This window comes from Gadus macrocephalus, chromosome 1, assembly GCF_031168955.1.
Source record: "Gadus macrocephalus chromosome 1, ASM3116895v1".
Classification (NCBI taxonomy): Eukaryota; Metazoa; Chordata; class Actinopteri; order Gadiformes; family Gadidae; genus Gadus; species Gadus macrocephalus.
In genome coordinates this window covers 11037092-11050038 of record NC_082382.1, presented here as the reverse complement: position 1 = coordinate 11050038, position 12947 = coordinate 11037092, and the positions used below count along the sequence as shown (strand labels likewise).

Here is a 12947-nt window from a genome sequence, read left to right as displayed (position 1 = left end):
TAGCGTTGACAGAAGTCATTTCGTTTTTTTTGGAATTCTGAAAGTCCCCCGCCTACTAACGAGAAGGGGCTCAATCTTTGTTTTGTTTGCGTCTTTGTTTTGTTTGCGTCTGAACCACCCACACCAATTCCATCTGAAAAAACTGAGAACGGCATGGGTTTGGTGCAGTCATGCAGCAGTGATGCCACCGCCCTATCGCTTCAGGGCCTTCCGGCAAACCCATGTCTCGCTCAAAGGCCGGTCTGATGCACCAGGCATCAAACATCAGGTTTTGATGCCCGATACCTTTGATGCCTTTGACAAAGTGTAGCATACCCTGCTCCAAAGAAGCGTCATAACCAAATGCCTGCGGGGATGTGGGGTAGTATATCCACGGTCCGGTTCTCGGTCTGTTACTGAAGCAAGAGCGGCAACCGTAAAGCGTGTTCCTCGACCAAGGCCAACGCTTGAGGCACGCGGTCCAGGAACCTCCTGCATCACACTGCACTGCAGATGGAAGGCGAGGGAAGGGTGGCAATATTGTTCCTAACTCACCCGAGGACTTTGGTGTAATCTTCTCTGGAGATGGCTCCCTACCTCCACCATAGTATATATATATATTTAAAAAAGCAGAGAGCTGCTGCTGCTGCTATGTGCTGCTGCCTGCGCTAGTGGAATGGATCGGGGAGTGCTCCATAACTCTTAGTTATCTCGCACACCTCTGCTCCCTCAGCTGTCAGGGTGCCGGGAGCTGCCTCGGCTGCATTCTGCCTCACAGGTGTGCGGATGCTCGCATGAATGCAAAGCGGCAGGCGGACGGACGGCTGCCTCCCGCAACCCCGGGCCTTTATGTCTCACGTCTGTCCACAAATTTCTCTCCATGAAACTATATTGCATTATATGTGCATCGATTGGCCCTTTTATTGATTTGCTTTTGACGGATTACACATGCGAAGGGTTAGATAGTAGTCACGCTGGGTTAAACACGGGTAGCCAAGCTAGCCAGGATTAATTTGGTATTAGGTTGTGTAGAAATCTGTCCCCTTTCCCCAGAAAACTGCAAGATTAATGATAGCATGAGCAGATCCAAATAACATATGTTATGCTGCAAAACATTATTTATAGTTGCTCGTGGCTAGTGAGTCCTGTGGGGTTATTCCCATGCCACACAACTCATTATGATTTCTGCAAATATACTGTCAGTCCCAACCTAAGGCAGGTCTATTAGTGAGACGGCTGTCACATGTTTTTTACGATTGATTTTACACCCCCTTTGTTTAAACCAAGAGGAACTGGTTACTCCTTCCTAAAGGGAAAGGCAGGACTTTATGTAACTCCTGACTCCATTTCACGTTGTTGTTCAGCACACCCGTATTTGTTTTGTTTTATGTGTGTGCACGTGAATGTGTTTGACTTTACCTGATCTGTTTATTATTAAGCCAGTGGTTCTCAAACTATCACTATTCCAAGATCTCTTATCAGCCAAGTACCACTTTCACCAGCCCAAACAGACAGAGAATTCAATGAAAATGTATCTTGTACGTGCATGTTTTTTGGTGTACACATGAACAATAAACAACACTTTCAGTTTAGTGAAAAACATGAAATTGTGCTTATCTTAACACTTCAGTCAGTACTCAGATTAAATTCTTTTTCACGGCAACTTTAGATTTAATCATTTTGACAACTGCTAATAAAACCAATACAATGTAAAAAAAAATGAAACATGTTGGGAAACGGCGCTCTGAACTGTGCCTGTTTGTCTCTCCCCCCCACCTCCCAGCTGTACATCCAGACCACCACCCTGACCATCTCCGTCAGCCTGAGCGCCTCCGTCTCTCTGGGCATGCTGTACATGCCTAAGGTCTACGTGGTCCTCCTCCACCCTGAGCAGAACATTCCCAAGCACAAGCGCAGCCTGAAGGCGGTGGTGACCGCCGCCACCATGTCCAACAAGTTCAACCCCAAGGGCGGCCTGCGGCCCAACGGGGAGGCCAAGTCTGAGCTGTGCGAGAGCCTCGAGACACAGGGTGAGTATCGGGGAGGCGGCGGAGGAGAATCTGATGGTTTCAGTGAAGTGTGAACAGGCGTGTGAACATGTCCCGACGATGACGAATGATTTCAGAACGTTTATCTGCTTCGAGTAGCGACCGGAAAAAAGGATGAATATATCATACGCAAGGAAGTTATCTATTTAATCTTTTAGTAAATGGTTGAAAATGAGCAGATGATGCGTTTCGATATACTTTTGACCCCCGACTGAAGTAATGCCGTGCCTTAAGGTCCTTATCTCCACCCTACTGAATGGATGTGGGAGAAAGGCAGGGCAGGACCAGCCAATAGCAGACAGAGTAGCTAATCTGCCGGGGATAGTACCGGGTTTCATAATCACGCAGCTTTATACACTTTTCAGTCACACTGGCGGTGTTTGCGAAATACGATCACCATGGTAACGGGCATATCTCCCAGGCCGCTGCAAGCCCTGGCGGGGACGCTAAAACCCGGAGCGGGCGCGCCACATGCAGGCGTTCCGCCTCGGCCCGACGTTACATTGTGTTAAACAGCGTAGGAGCGAGGAGAGAGAGTGGCAGGACGTGCATGCACTCATGATGACTCCCTGCTGCTGGGGACCAGCAGATCCCCTCTGTGTGACCACTAACGGCTGCTCTCTGTGCTTGTGTGTCAGACTGTGTTGAGGGAGGGGAGCCCTGTGAGGGACTGTAAAGAACCAGGTAAACTGGTGGACCACCAGCTTGCCTCTCTTCCTTGCCTCTAAAACCACATTGCTCTTCATTTATGCTATGTTTCACTGTGGGGGGGGACACTCCTCCACGCCTGCCCAAGAGATGCACAGAGCACCATTTTTGTAGCCTCCGGCTAAGACACGACACCCCCTCAATATTTGACATCCTAAACCACCCTCCCTCTCCTTCCCCACCCCTCCTCTCTCTCCCCGCTCCCTTCACAAATACATTTTGACCAATGGGAAATTAACTTGGGAAGAGGGAGAGGGGGGGGGGGTATGTTGTTGTGCGAGGCCTCAAACAACCAATCAGCATGGCAGCCGCTGTTAACGTGCGGACGATCACCGCACTTTGCCTGACTGCAGCAGACAACTGATGGTTGCATGTCCCCTACGATTTGTTCCCCCCGCTGACAAAAGGGGGGATTCGCGGTAATGGCACGTACAACAACAATAAGAGGGAGCAGGGAAAGACAGATGGGTCTGCCAGATCCAATTCTTCCTCGACCATCTATTTTTTATTTTGGCCTGGCAGCGCATAAATATTCAAATAAGGTCCATTTATCAAGGCTGCCACACGGCGGGCAGCTCTGGGTGAAGTGCAGAGGAAATCGTGTAACCCGTGCGCACGTTCCTAACCTGGCACCCACACCGAGAGAAACGTAATGACTTTTAACAACCTCACACATCTCTTTTCTTTAAGCCCCCCCCCCCACCTCCTCCCTCTGTCTTTCAACTGCCTTCTGATTGCCTTCGCCCCCTCTTTGGCTTAACCAATGAAATCTGCCGTGGGCAGATTGGCCGGGTGATTACCTCCAAGCATGCATGCACAGGATGATTTCATATTGGAGCAGTGATACGGCTGCATGCACACTCACACGGGCAGGCATGTGCACATCAAACTTATTGTGCACTGTGTTGTCTTCCTGCAACAAGTGGTCGTGAAAAGCAGTCAAAAGACAGATTTGGTGTCGTGGAAACTCCCTGTTCAGTTTTGCCATTGTCATTCACTTTTTTTTAACATGGAATTTAACCAATAAAATAAAACACCATTGTATTAAACACAGCTATGATGTTAACACAAATGTTTTGCTAACATTTGTGTTTTTCTCGCTGAGTTGATTTGAATAGAACCAGGAAGGCACTGTTATCCTGCATGCTCTGCCTGGTGCCCACATGATGTCAGCTCTTTGCATGTGATGTGAGACCTGCATCTGAAAGAACTCTAGTGCATTTTACAAAACAATACCACTCGGATGCCTTACAATGTGTCCTAGGTGTGACGACAGAGTGAAGTCCTGACACAAAAACACTGCTCTCATATTATATGTACAGATGGACCACATCCATGTAGACGTCGTCTATGATTACTATGCAACACATCATAATCTTCAAACCGATTGATCAGCATCATTGCTGTGCAAGGCCAGAGCTTAAATTACGTTGTATTAAATCTTGTATTTAGTCAGATTTTTCTTTCAACATTTATCCGAGAGAATTGATCAGCAATAGGATTTGGCTCACAATTTAAAGATAATACTGGCTGCCACCGAGTTCTATCAGGTGTCTAGACATCCTGGTTTGACTCTACAGTAGACACCATTTAAACGTTCATCTATAGAGATATGACACTGTACATCAACACATAGTCCAGACTACATAGCGGTTGACGAAGTCGCGATGAACTGTGTAAGTGCGACATTGAATGTCCCCCTTCTTCTTCTCTCTTTGTCTCCGTCTTTCTTGGGCTGTCCCCGTCTCCAGCATTGGCCTCCAAGCAGACATACATAAGCTACAGTAATCACGCCATCTAACCGACCAGAGAGCTGCACAAGGGAGCCACGAGCGAGAAGCCTGCCTTAGGAGCGAGCACCTGACACTGGAGAGAACGCTAAAAATACCGGAGAAACTCTGAGCTCCAAGGGAGAGAAGGGACGGGGAAATGTCACTCCTTGTGCAGAGGAAGAAGAAGAGGAGGAAGAAGAAGATGTCATGTCTTTTTGTTTTTGAATAGCGATTAAGGGGGTTTGGGATTTCGTTGTCAGGTGGCAGATTGGTTGAATTGTTGAGAGAATTCCATCAAAGTATTTTTCCTTGTTTCCACTCTTTTCTGTGATGTAATACGAGTGCAGCGCAGTAACATTACTTTCTGACGCAGGCCAGGTGAGCGAACCGTTCAGGGCCTGCGGTATATTTGTTATTTTTAAAGTGTGGAGAATATGACCACGATTGCTTTTTTTAAAGGTCCGAGTCTCATTTGAACCTGTGCGTATTTCCTTCTTTGCTCTTAATGCAAGCGTTTCTTTTTGCTCAAACGCAAGCGACATCGCAGACTAAACAGTTGTGCGCGGCATTGTGTCGGAGATGCCAGTGTAAGGCCACACTAACAGCGGTGCACTCCAGTGTCCACTCGCTTTACTGTAATCAGTAACAACGAAAAAAGAAGCACCGCGTCGGAAAACTCTGGAAACTAAATGCGAGGACCGGCCCGTTTCCTCGTTATCGTTCTGTGACGGTACTAAAGATGATGGCGTCCGACGTGCCGCTAGCCAGATAAACCCTGTGTATAGTCCCCAAGCATGCCTGTGGGAGCCTCACGTCTTCTGTGCTGTGTTGTCAACGTCTATGGAATGCAACATGTGTCATGGTCATTCACGGTGGCGTCTCCATAAGACTAGTGTTGAACACATACACACATACACAGACACACACACAGACACACACACAGACACACAGACAGACACACACTCTCTCTCACACACACACACACACACACACACACACACAGACACACACACCAAGACACTTTGAGATTCTACCATACATGCACACTGTCTAGGTTTATTGGCCCTTATCTATCATGCAATCTTTTTATATGCCACAAATGTAAAATATGACGATTATTTAAAGTATGTCTAAAGAGGATGTGGTATTTTCAACAAATAAATTGGGAGTTAGGGGGGGAAAATCAATTTATATATATATATATATATATATATATATATATATATATATATATATATATATATGTATATAAATAATTATATTTTGAAGGCAAAACAAAATGTACTCTCCCCTAGACTAGCTCTTACCATATCCAGAAACTAACCGGTTGGATATGCTGGTGATCTGAAAACGCTGACAAAATAACCAAGGAGACAAATAACCAGAGAGTAAGTAGTACGTCACCCCCGATCTCTACCAACATGCAGAAAATAATGCCCCCTACTGCCAACAGACGCTTTCATTCATCCTGAATCATGACGTTGTCGGTTCAAGTGGGTGTGCCACTTGAGTTTGGTCTAACGTGAAGCTTTGTGTGGTTGCGTGATAAATAAGGGCCCATGTCTCCATTTTGTGCCTCTTTCCATACATGATTATCTTTGTTTTAGAGATTTCCCTGGAAGCTTCCTTGTGACGTTCTGTGTTAAGTAAGCACAATGGAGGAAGGAAGATTTGCACAACAACCATATGGAGTTTGTCTTATCGAGTCATCTTTGTTACCCTCAGCAATGCAAAAATCTGTATGTTGCATGTGAAAGACTCATAACAAAGTCAGGGGAATATTTTGATGAAAATTATGGAAAGCTCAAGGGGGGGATTAACAGCAATGGGGATATATAAATATATAGCCAATAATTTGGTTTACGTAACAAATCTCTCCGCTTCAACAAATGTCAGAGGTGTTGCCGCAAATGTTTTTATTTTATTTAATGGTTTGGATTTGGAGTATTTTGTGAGATTGTTTGTGTTTGTGAATATGAAGATTTCCTGCTCTTTGCCACCATCTTTGTTAATTTACCCCAACACTCTGTGTTGCAAAAAATAGAGTATGTAAGTTCTGACCAAATTTAAAGTTAATGTATGTTATTACAATGGATTGATCATGTCTTATTTATGTACTGACTTGTTTAACAAAAAAGGTAAAGCTAAAAAATATATAAAAAAAGATGACAGTGCCTGGATATTAATGAATTATCTATAGAAATTATAAAGATGTGTAGAGCATGTTCATTTTTATACAAGATATTTCTAATAAAAGTGTTTTCCTAAGAAACAGTGTCTGCATATTATTACCATATCTTAGATTTGAATAAAGGAATGTATGTCATTAAAGATTAAATAATAACAGAAAATAGTCAAGCATCACACAGTAATCGTTTCTTTCCCAGCATTTCACAAGCGTTGCCTTTTATAACAATTGCACAGAGCTGAACTGAACAATGGGCAGCAAAGGATAACTAATTGTATTAATAAAGAAATATCCCCAATGCCCAACGCCCGACAGGACACGCTGTGTGTGGCATAGGGGTTCACGAGGAATAATGAGTCCAGTACAACACAAAGTACTCTGGCTTAACTTGTGTTCTGTGCACAATCAATATGGTCAGCAAAACAATACCTATAGGCCTTGCAGAAATTGAGAAGATACCCCCTCCACATAAAAGCTGACAGAGTTATGGTAGGGTCCAAATGAAAAGTATACTTTTTTTCTCTCGTGCAGTGGATTTATCCCATATCTCATAAGAGGCTGCATAGGCTTGAATGATCAATGACCAGGCAATAACTCGGGCCCCGGGATGGCTGTGGGGGCTTGTCCCCATCAATGGAAACTAAATGAAAAAACATCCAGGGAGATTAAGAAAAACACTGAGCGCACACATTCCCATCACAATTATCTTGATCTGTTCTGTTTCTCTTCACCTGTTCTTGTCGTTCGACTTTCCTTCTGCAGGCAGGCAACCAATTAGCCTTTTAAAGGAAGGAATACATCGCACTTGGTATGATATTTCACTTGAAAACACTCACTTTGTCATCATAGCTTGTGACTGCCTTTGTTTTGGTATTACAGTTTTTCTCAATCGTTTAAACAAGTTTTCTGAAATGATAGCTCAATTTCTCAAAACTCTAAACATAAACCTGAGAAGAGTTAATCATTTAGTCAAAACTACACAAAACTCTTCTCAAAACTGATTTTTTCCACCAAAAAGTAAACACAGCTCTCAAATGAATATCTCTTAGAGAGCATCAATAAGACACTGGTGTGATCAATTCAAACCACTTCCATCAAAATACTATTTACACATGTTTTGGCTTCATGAGGCCATGTTACATATTCCAATGTATAATATTGTTAAGAAATAGTTTTCTTTTTTAAAGTTGCAATTAGGTGGCACATATAGTATAAAGATTGTTGCCATATTGTAATATAATACTGTGAATATATCATATAAATATTGCATTGACACAATCGTATCAGAATAGGATACTATGCATATTTGTCTATCCAATGAACTCCAATGGGCTAAACTCACAATCCCAGCTTCACAGAGGCATACTGTACACCTATATTTGATGCTGCAACATTGTTCTGACAATACACCAATGTTACCTATTTTGGTAAATTGCAGTACAGTAATTGCACTGATAAGTAAAATGAAAAACACCACAGTAAGAAAATGTTTAGACTGTCTTTCGGGGGATGTAATGATGAAATCAGTGCAAGTACAAGTACAAAAAGGTAACAAAGCAAATATATATATTTTTACTGTAATACAGTAAAATGTTCAGCTGAACTGACTGCATAAAAAGCTTTCCGTAGGCCAATAAAAAGTAAAAATAAGAATATAAATGAGGCGAAACAGATCTACATGTAAATCAGTATGTATCCCTCCTCCAATCCTGATCAGGCCAAAGGACCACTACACACAGTAGAGCTCACCGAGTCATCTTTTATGCTCTGACACATGATTGAGGTGGTTTGCCAGTTGAGTTTGAACAGGTGAGAAGTGAGTTAGACATATTGGTAATTAGTTGTTGCGTTTGAAGGCCAATGTGATCCAGGTGAACCAAGTGTGCTAAATGATGAGATTCGTGCTTAGAGTTTAGCAAAAATGTGAAAACAATGGAATTGTGCTTAGAGTTTAGCAGTCTGGAGTCTTGTAGTTGATACATGAGCTTCAAGTTTTCAGAATTGTCTGCATAGTTCCATTTTTTGGGTGTATACAATCGAGAAAAACTGTAATTGCATCCCTTGCAAGAATCAAACGCGTCCTCCATTTAAATTTGAACATATTACACCAATTCTTAAATCGTTACATTGGCTTCCTGTAGGTCAGATAATTGATTTTAAAATCATGTTGCTAACCTATAAATCCCTACATGGTTTAGGCCCAAAATATTTAACTGATATGCTTCCACTACATAAGCCTTCTAGAACACTAAAATCTTCTGAGACCAATCTGTTAATTATCCCCAGAGTAAACACGAAACATGGGAAAGCAGGATTTAGTTACTATGCAACAAATAGCTGGAATAAACTCCCTGAGGATTTAAGACTTGCCCCAACTCTGAGCACCTTTAAAACAATGTTTGCTCTAGCTTTCTGCTAAATCTTAAATACTTTACCTTTATTTTACTAAAATGCCTTTTTAACTTTCCCTTTATTTTCTATTTTTACCAGAAAAATACATGATCTGATACCAGAGAGAAAGGTTGTATAAGGGTTAGAGTCCTGAGTTTGTTTGTTTGTATAAGGGTTAGAGTCCTGAGTTTGTATTTGTGTAAGGGTTAGAGTCCTGAGTTTGTATTTGTATAAGGGTTAGAGTCCTGAGTTTGTATTTGTATAAGGGTTAGAGTCCTGAGTTTGTTTGTATAAGGGTTAGAGTCCTGAGTTTGTGTCCAAGTTCTGTCTGGGTTAGAGTCCTAGAATCTGGATTGGAGTTCCAGAGAAAGGACCAAGTTCCTTTAGGTCGGGTTGTAGTCCCGACTTGGGTTCCAGAGAGACTGTTGATCTGATCTTAAATACATTGCACTTTCAATTTTACTTACTAAAAAGCCTTTTTAACTTTCAATTTAATTTTCTCTTGAATACATTGCACTTTCTATTTTACTAATTTCTTGCATATGTTTTCTTTTACTTATATATTATTTAATTTTATTGTATGACAATGTTTATATGTGAAGCACTTTGAGTCTGCCTTGTGTATGAAAAGTGCTATATAAATAAAGTTGCCTTGCCTTGCCTTAATGAAGGATCCTTTCTTGCAGCGTTTGACTGAAAGAACTACAGACTGATTAAGTGAATGTACAGCAAGTAGAAAAAAACGAAATCTTAATAGATAAGACAATTACTTTGATATTGCCAGTGAAATACACTAGACAGTAACATCATCGACAAGGACACCACAGGCCCCTGGTGTGCTTAAAATGATGGAGGTGCGAAACTGGGGGAAAGCATGTTGCCAAACAGACACGCACAGTATCTCACACTCCTGTCCTCTGAAGAAGGAGAAGCATTCACACCATTGATCAACATATTCTCCCATTCATAGTTTTTATATCCGGTGAAAGAAAGTTCTTGCTGTGTGCTGGCTTGGCTTCGAGGCAAAATAATGATTAGTAACCATTACAAATATTTTTCTTGTTTTGTTTTTAAGGACGACCCTTAAAAAGTGCATGCATCATTAAACAACATGGTGTAGCATGCTATCAGCGTGAAAAATAAAAGTATTTCCTTGGTATAATATGGCAAAGTCAATAAATTTACTTCTGACTTTACAATCAGAAAATTACAGAATAACACAATACTGAAAAGGGATGATTGAAATTCAAGTGAGCACGTTTCTAGAGCGAGCTATTGAAATCACCCGGGCGGAAATTCATTATGGATAATAGTAGCTCTTTCTGAACCTCAAATAAACATAACAATCCACAGGCCAGTGTAATGGAACCCTTTAGAGCTGAAATATCATCATCAAGTCTCTCGACCCCAGAAGAATGAACCAACCTGCATAAAGCACTTCTAAGATAACAAGGGAGTTCATAACCTGACCTACAGCATTGTAAAGATCAATGCATTTATCTGGTTCTGTAGAATAAATACTGTTTACAGATAGTTATTTGCAGAGAAAAGGTTGAAATAATCGAAGATGAAGATGGGGGAATATAAATGGAAACGTCTGAAACACTGCATTGATTTGAAACCATTTAGGACCTGCTGCAGACAACGGCACACAGCTCCTCTGTAATGTGAAGAAAACGTATATAAATGGAAGGAAAACTAAAAACTAAAAACACAAATACAATACAAATTCAGTAACAACTGTGTGTAAATGTTCGATTTACAATGTTCAAAATTTGTAATTTTGAACATAAGAAAGGGCTGTGGTGAAGCGATTTGACCATCATTGATGGATGGGATGTATTCAGCGACCTCATATTCCAGTGATGTACACCGCTGTACATTAAGGTGGAAATAGACGGAGCGAGCTTTAGTATAGGCATTACAACAACCATCTGCACAATAAAGACGGCATGCCCACGTTGACAGGATGATTTAATGGAACACGAGCAGGAATAGACCCCTCATTCATCTAGCGGTGTGCGTGCGTGCGTGCGTGTTCCTGTGTGTGTCTGTGTTTGTTCCTGTGTGTGTGTGTGTGTTTGTGTGTGTGTTTCTGTGTTCCTGTGTGTGTGATGAATGTCTGAGCAGAATCTTAATTCCAGCAGTAGTGCTGCAGGTGCTTCTTTGTGTGGTCCTATTGAAGTATCTTTGTCAGGCGCTGCAACAGTCAACGTCACCTTATACTAAACACTATTCTAAAGGTATCACGTGTAGCTTGAGTCATTTAAGGAGAAACAATTATAATTTCAAGCTGTTTGGCTTGTCAAAAATATAAACTTTATTCCCCCATCTGTGTTGGGTACGTGCCCGTGCTTGTGCGTGTGTGCTTTGCTGTGAATGAGTGTGTGTGTGTGTGTGTGTGTGTGTGTGTGTGTGTGTGTGTGTGTGTGTGTGTGTGTGTGTGTGCCACTGCGTATGCGTGAGCGAGTGCCGCATCACCGGTGATGCAGTAATGACTCACGATGTAGGATTGTCACAGCTCCGCACCGTCTCTCCCCACCCTGTCCTGCCTCCCTGCCAGGTCGCATGTTCACCCGGCCCCGAAGCAGCATTTAGGCGTGGAGCTAGCGGCGCTGCAGACACGAGATGGCCCATGTGTTTTCCCTGAACCCTCTGAATTATTTAGTGCAACAGCCATTGCTATAAAAACCCCATCTATATTAATGAGCAGTCGCACGCTTCTGGGCGGCCCGCGCGAGGGCTCCCCGCTTCTCACCGCCGCGCTGAACGCGTACCAGGGCGATCGGTGCCGCACAAGACAGTTATTCTGAGGCGTCGGACTCGCCGGGGTAATTACAGCGTGGAAAGAGGGGTTGGGTTTTTAATCGGCAGGTTGATCAGTGGGTACAGCGGTCAAATGAACTGTCTCAAGCCTCCCCTTCCACTCCACTCCACAATCCGTTCTCCTCTTTAAAAGACGTTTGTCATCAATCATCTCTGATTAAACGAGTGGCTACTTGTGGACGATAACGGTGATAGGGAAAAGGGATGGACTGTTATAGCAGGGAAGTCTCCGGCGTCTCCATTGTTCCAAGGGGACACCGGAAAGGAGCGTTGCGGTTCACCTAAACGCTGCTCAGAGAGAGGGATCCAGGCCGTTCAGACGGCCAGTGCTTAATTCTCCAGATTAATTGCGCGCACACACTCACTAGCGGTTCCTTTTCTGAAGGATGCGATCAGAGAAATTTGATTACTGCCTGTCCGTCCGACCGCGAGACTGAGGTTTGTCAGCAGGCGAGATGTCCTCGTCCCGGCGGCGTTTCGTCCGGTTCAGAACCTCAGAGGACCTTTGAGCCACACTGCCCGCGACACACTCCTCTACGTCCACTCATAATTGGACGTCACGTGGATTACGGCATCATTTCTCGGTTAGCAAACACTGGGTGGATGTCAGGGTTCAGGAGCTTCGCACAGAGGAAGTATAATGTCCCCCATGGTTTAGTCAGTGTGCTGCAAACCATTGGCTTTACCTCCACTCTTATGAATACAAATACGGCTGACGAGACGTTTAGCCGCACGTTTGGTATGTGGTCGTATTTGGATCGTTCCACCTGGATGAAGACAGCCCATATTAATACAATTGGGTTGCTAATTAGTTGTTCTGTCTTCATTGTTGTCTAGGATAGGTAAACGCTAAGAGGATAAGAACAATATCGTGAACTGATAGCAAAATATTCGTTAGGGAAAAAAGTAGGCACATAACTACAAATAATGGCTCATTTTGTGCAGTTTTTTTGATAGTGCCCGACATCATTAAAAAAGGCAAGCGAGGAAGGATTTTACATAAAAGCAAGGCTATTTAAATGGGGTTTTAGTAGT

At 42.9% G+C, this 12947-nt stretch overlaps 1 protein-coding gene across 2 annotated transcripts in view; it reads left to right on the top strand.

Annotated features, from left to right (window-relative positions):
- The window catches only part of LOC132468791 (metabotropic glutamate receptor 4-like), a 130754-nt gene extending 126015 nt beyond the window's left edge, over positions 1 to 4739 (top strand). Inside the window, exons 10-12 of one of the 2 annotated variants that reach the window (XM_060066701.1) lie at positions 1763 to 2009; positions 2666 to 2711; positions 4487 to 4739. In XM_060066701.1, coding sequence (XP_059922684.1) covers positions 1763 to 2009; positions 2666 to 2703 — 285 coding nt within the window. In that variant the 3' untranslated portion in view covers positions 2704 to 2711; positions 4487 to 4739. The remainder of the gene's footprint in view (positions 1 to 1762; positions 2010 to 2665; positions 2712 to 4486) is intronic. The other variant, XM_060066628.1, reaches the window with a different exon arrangement.
- Positions 4740 to 12947: the final 8208 nt, after the last annotated feature.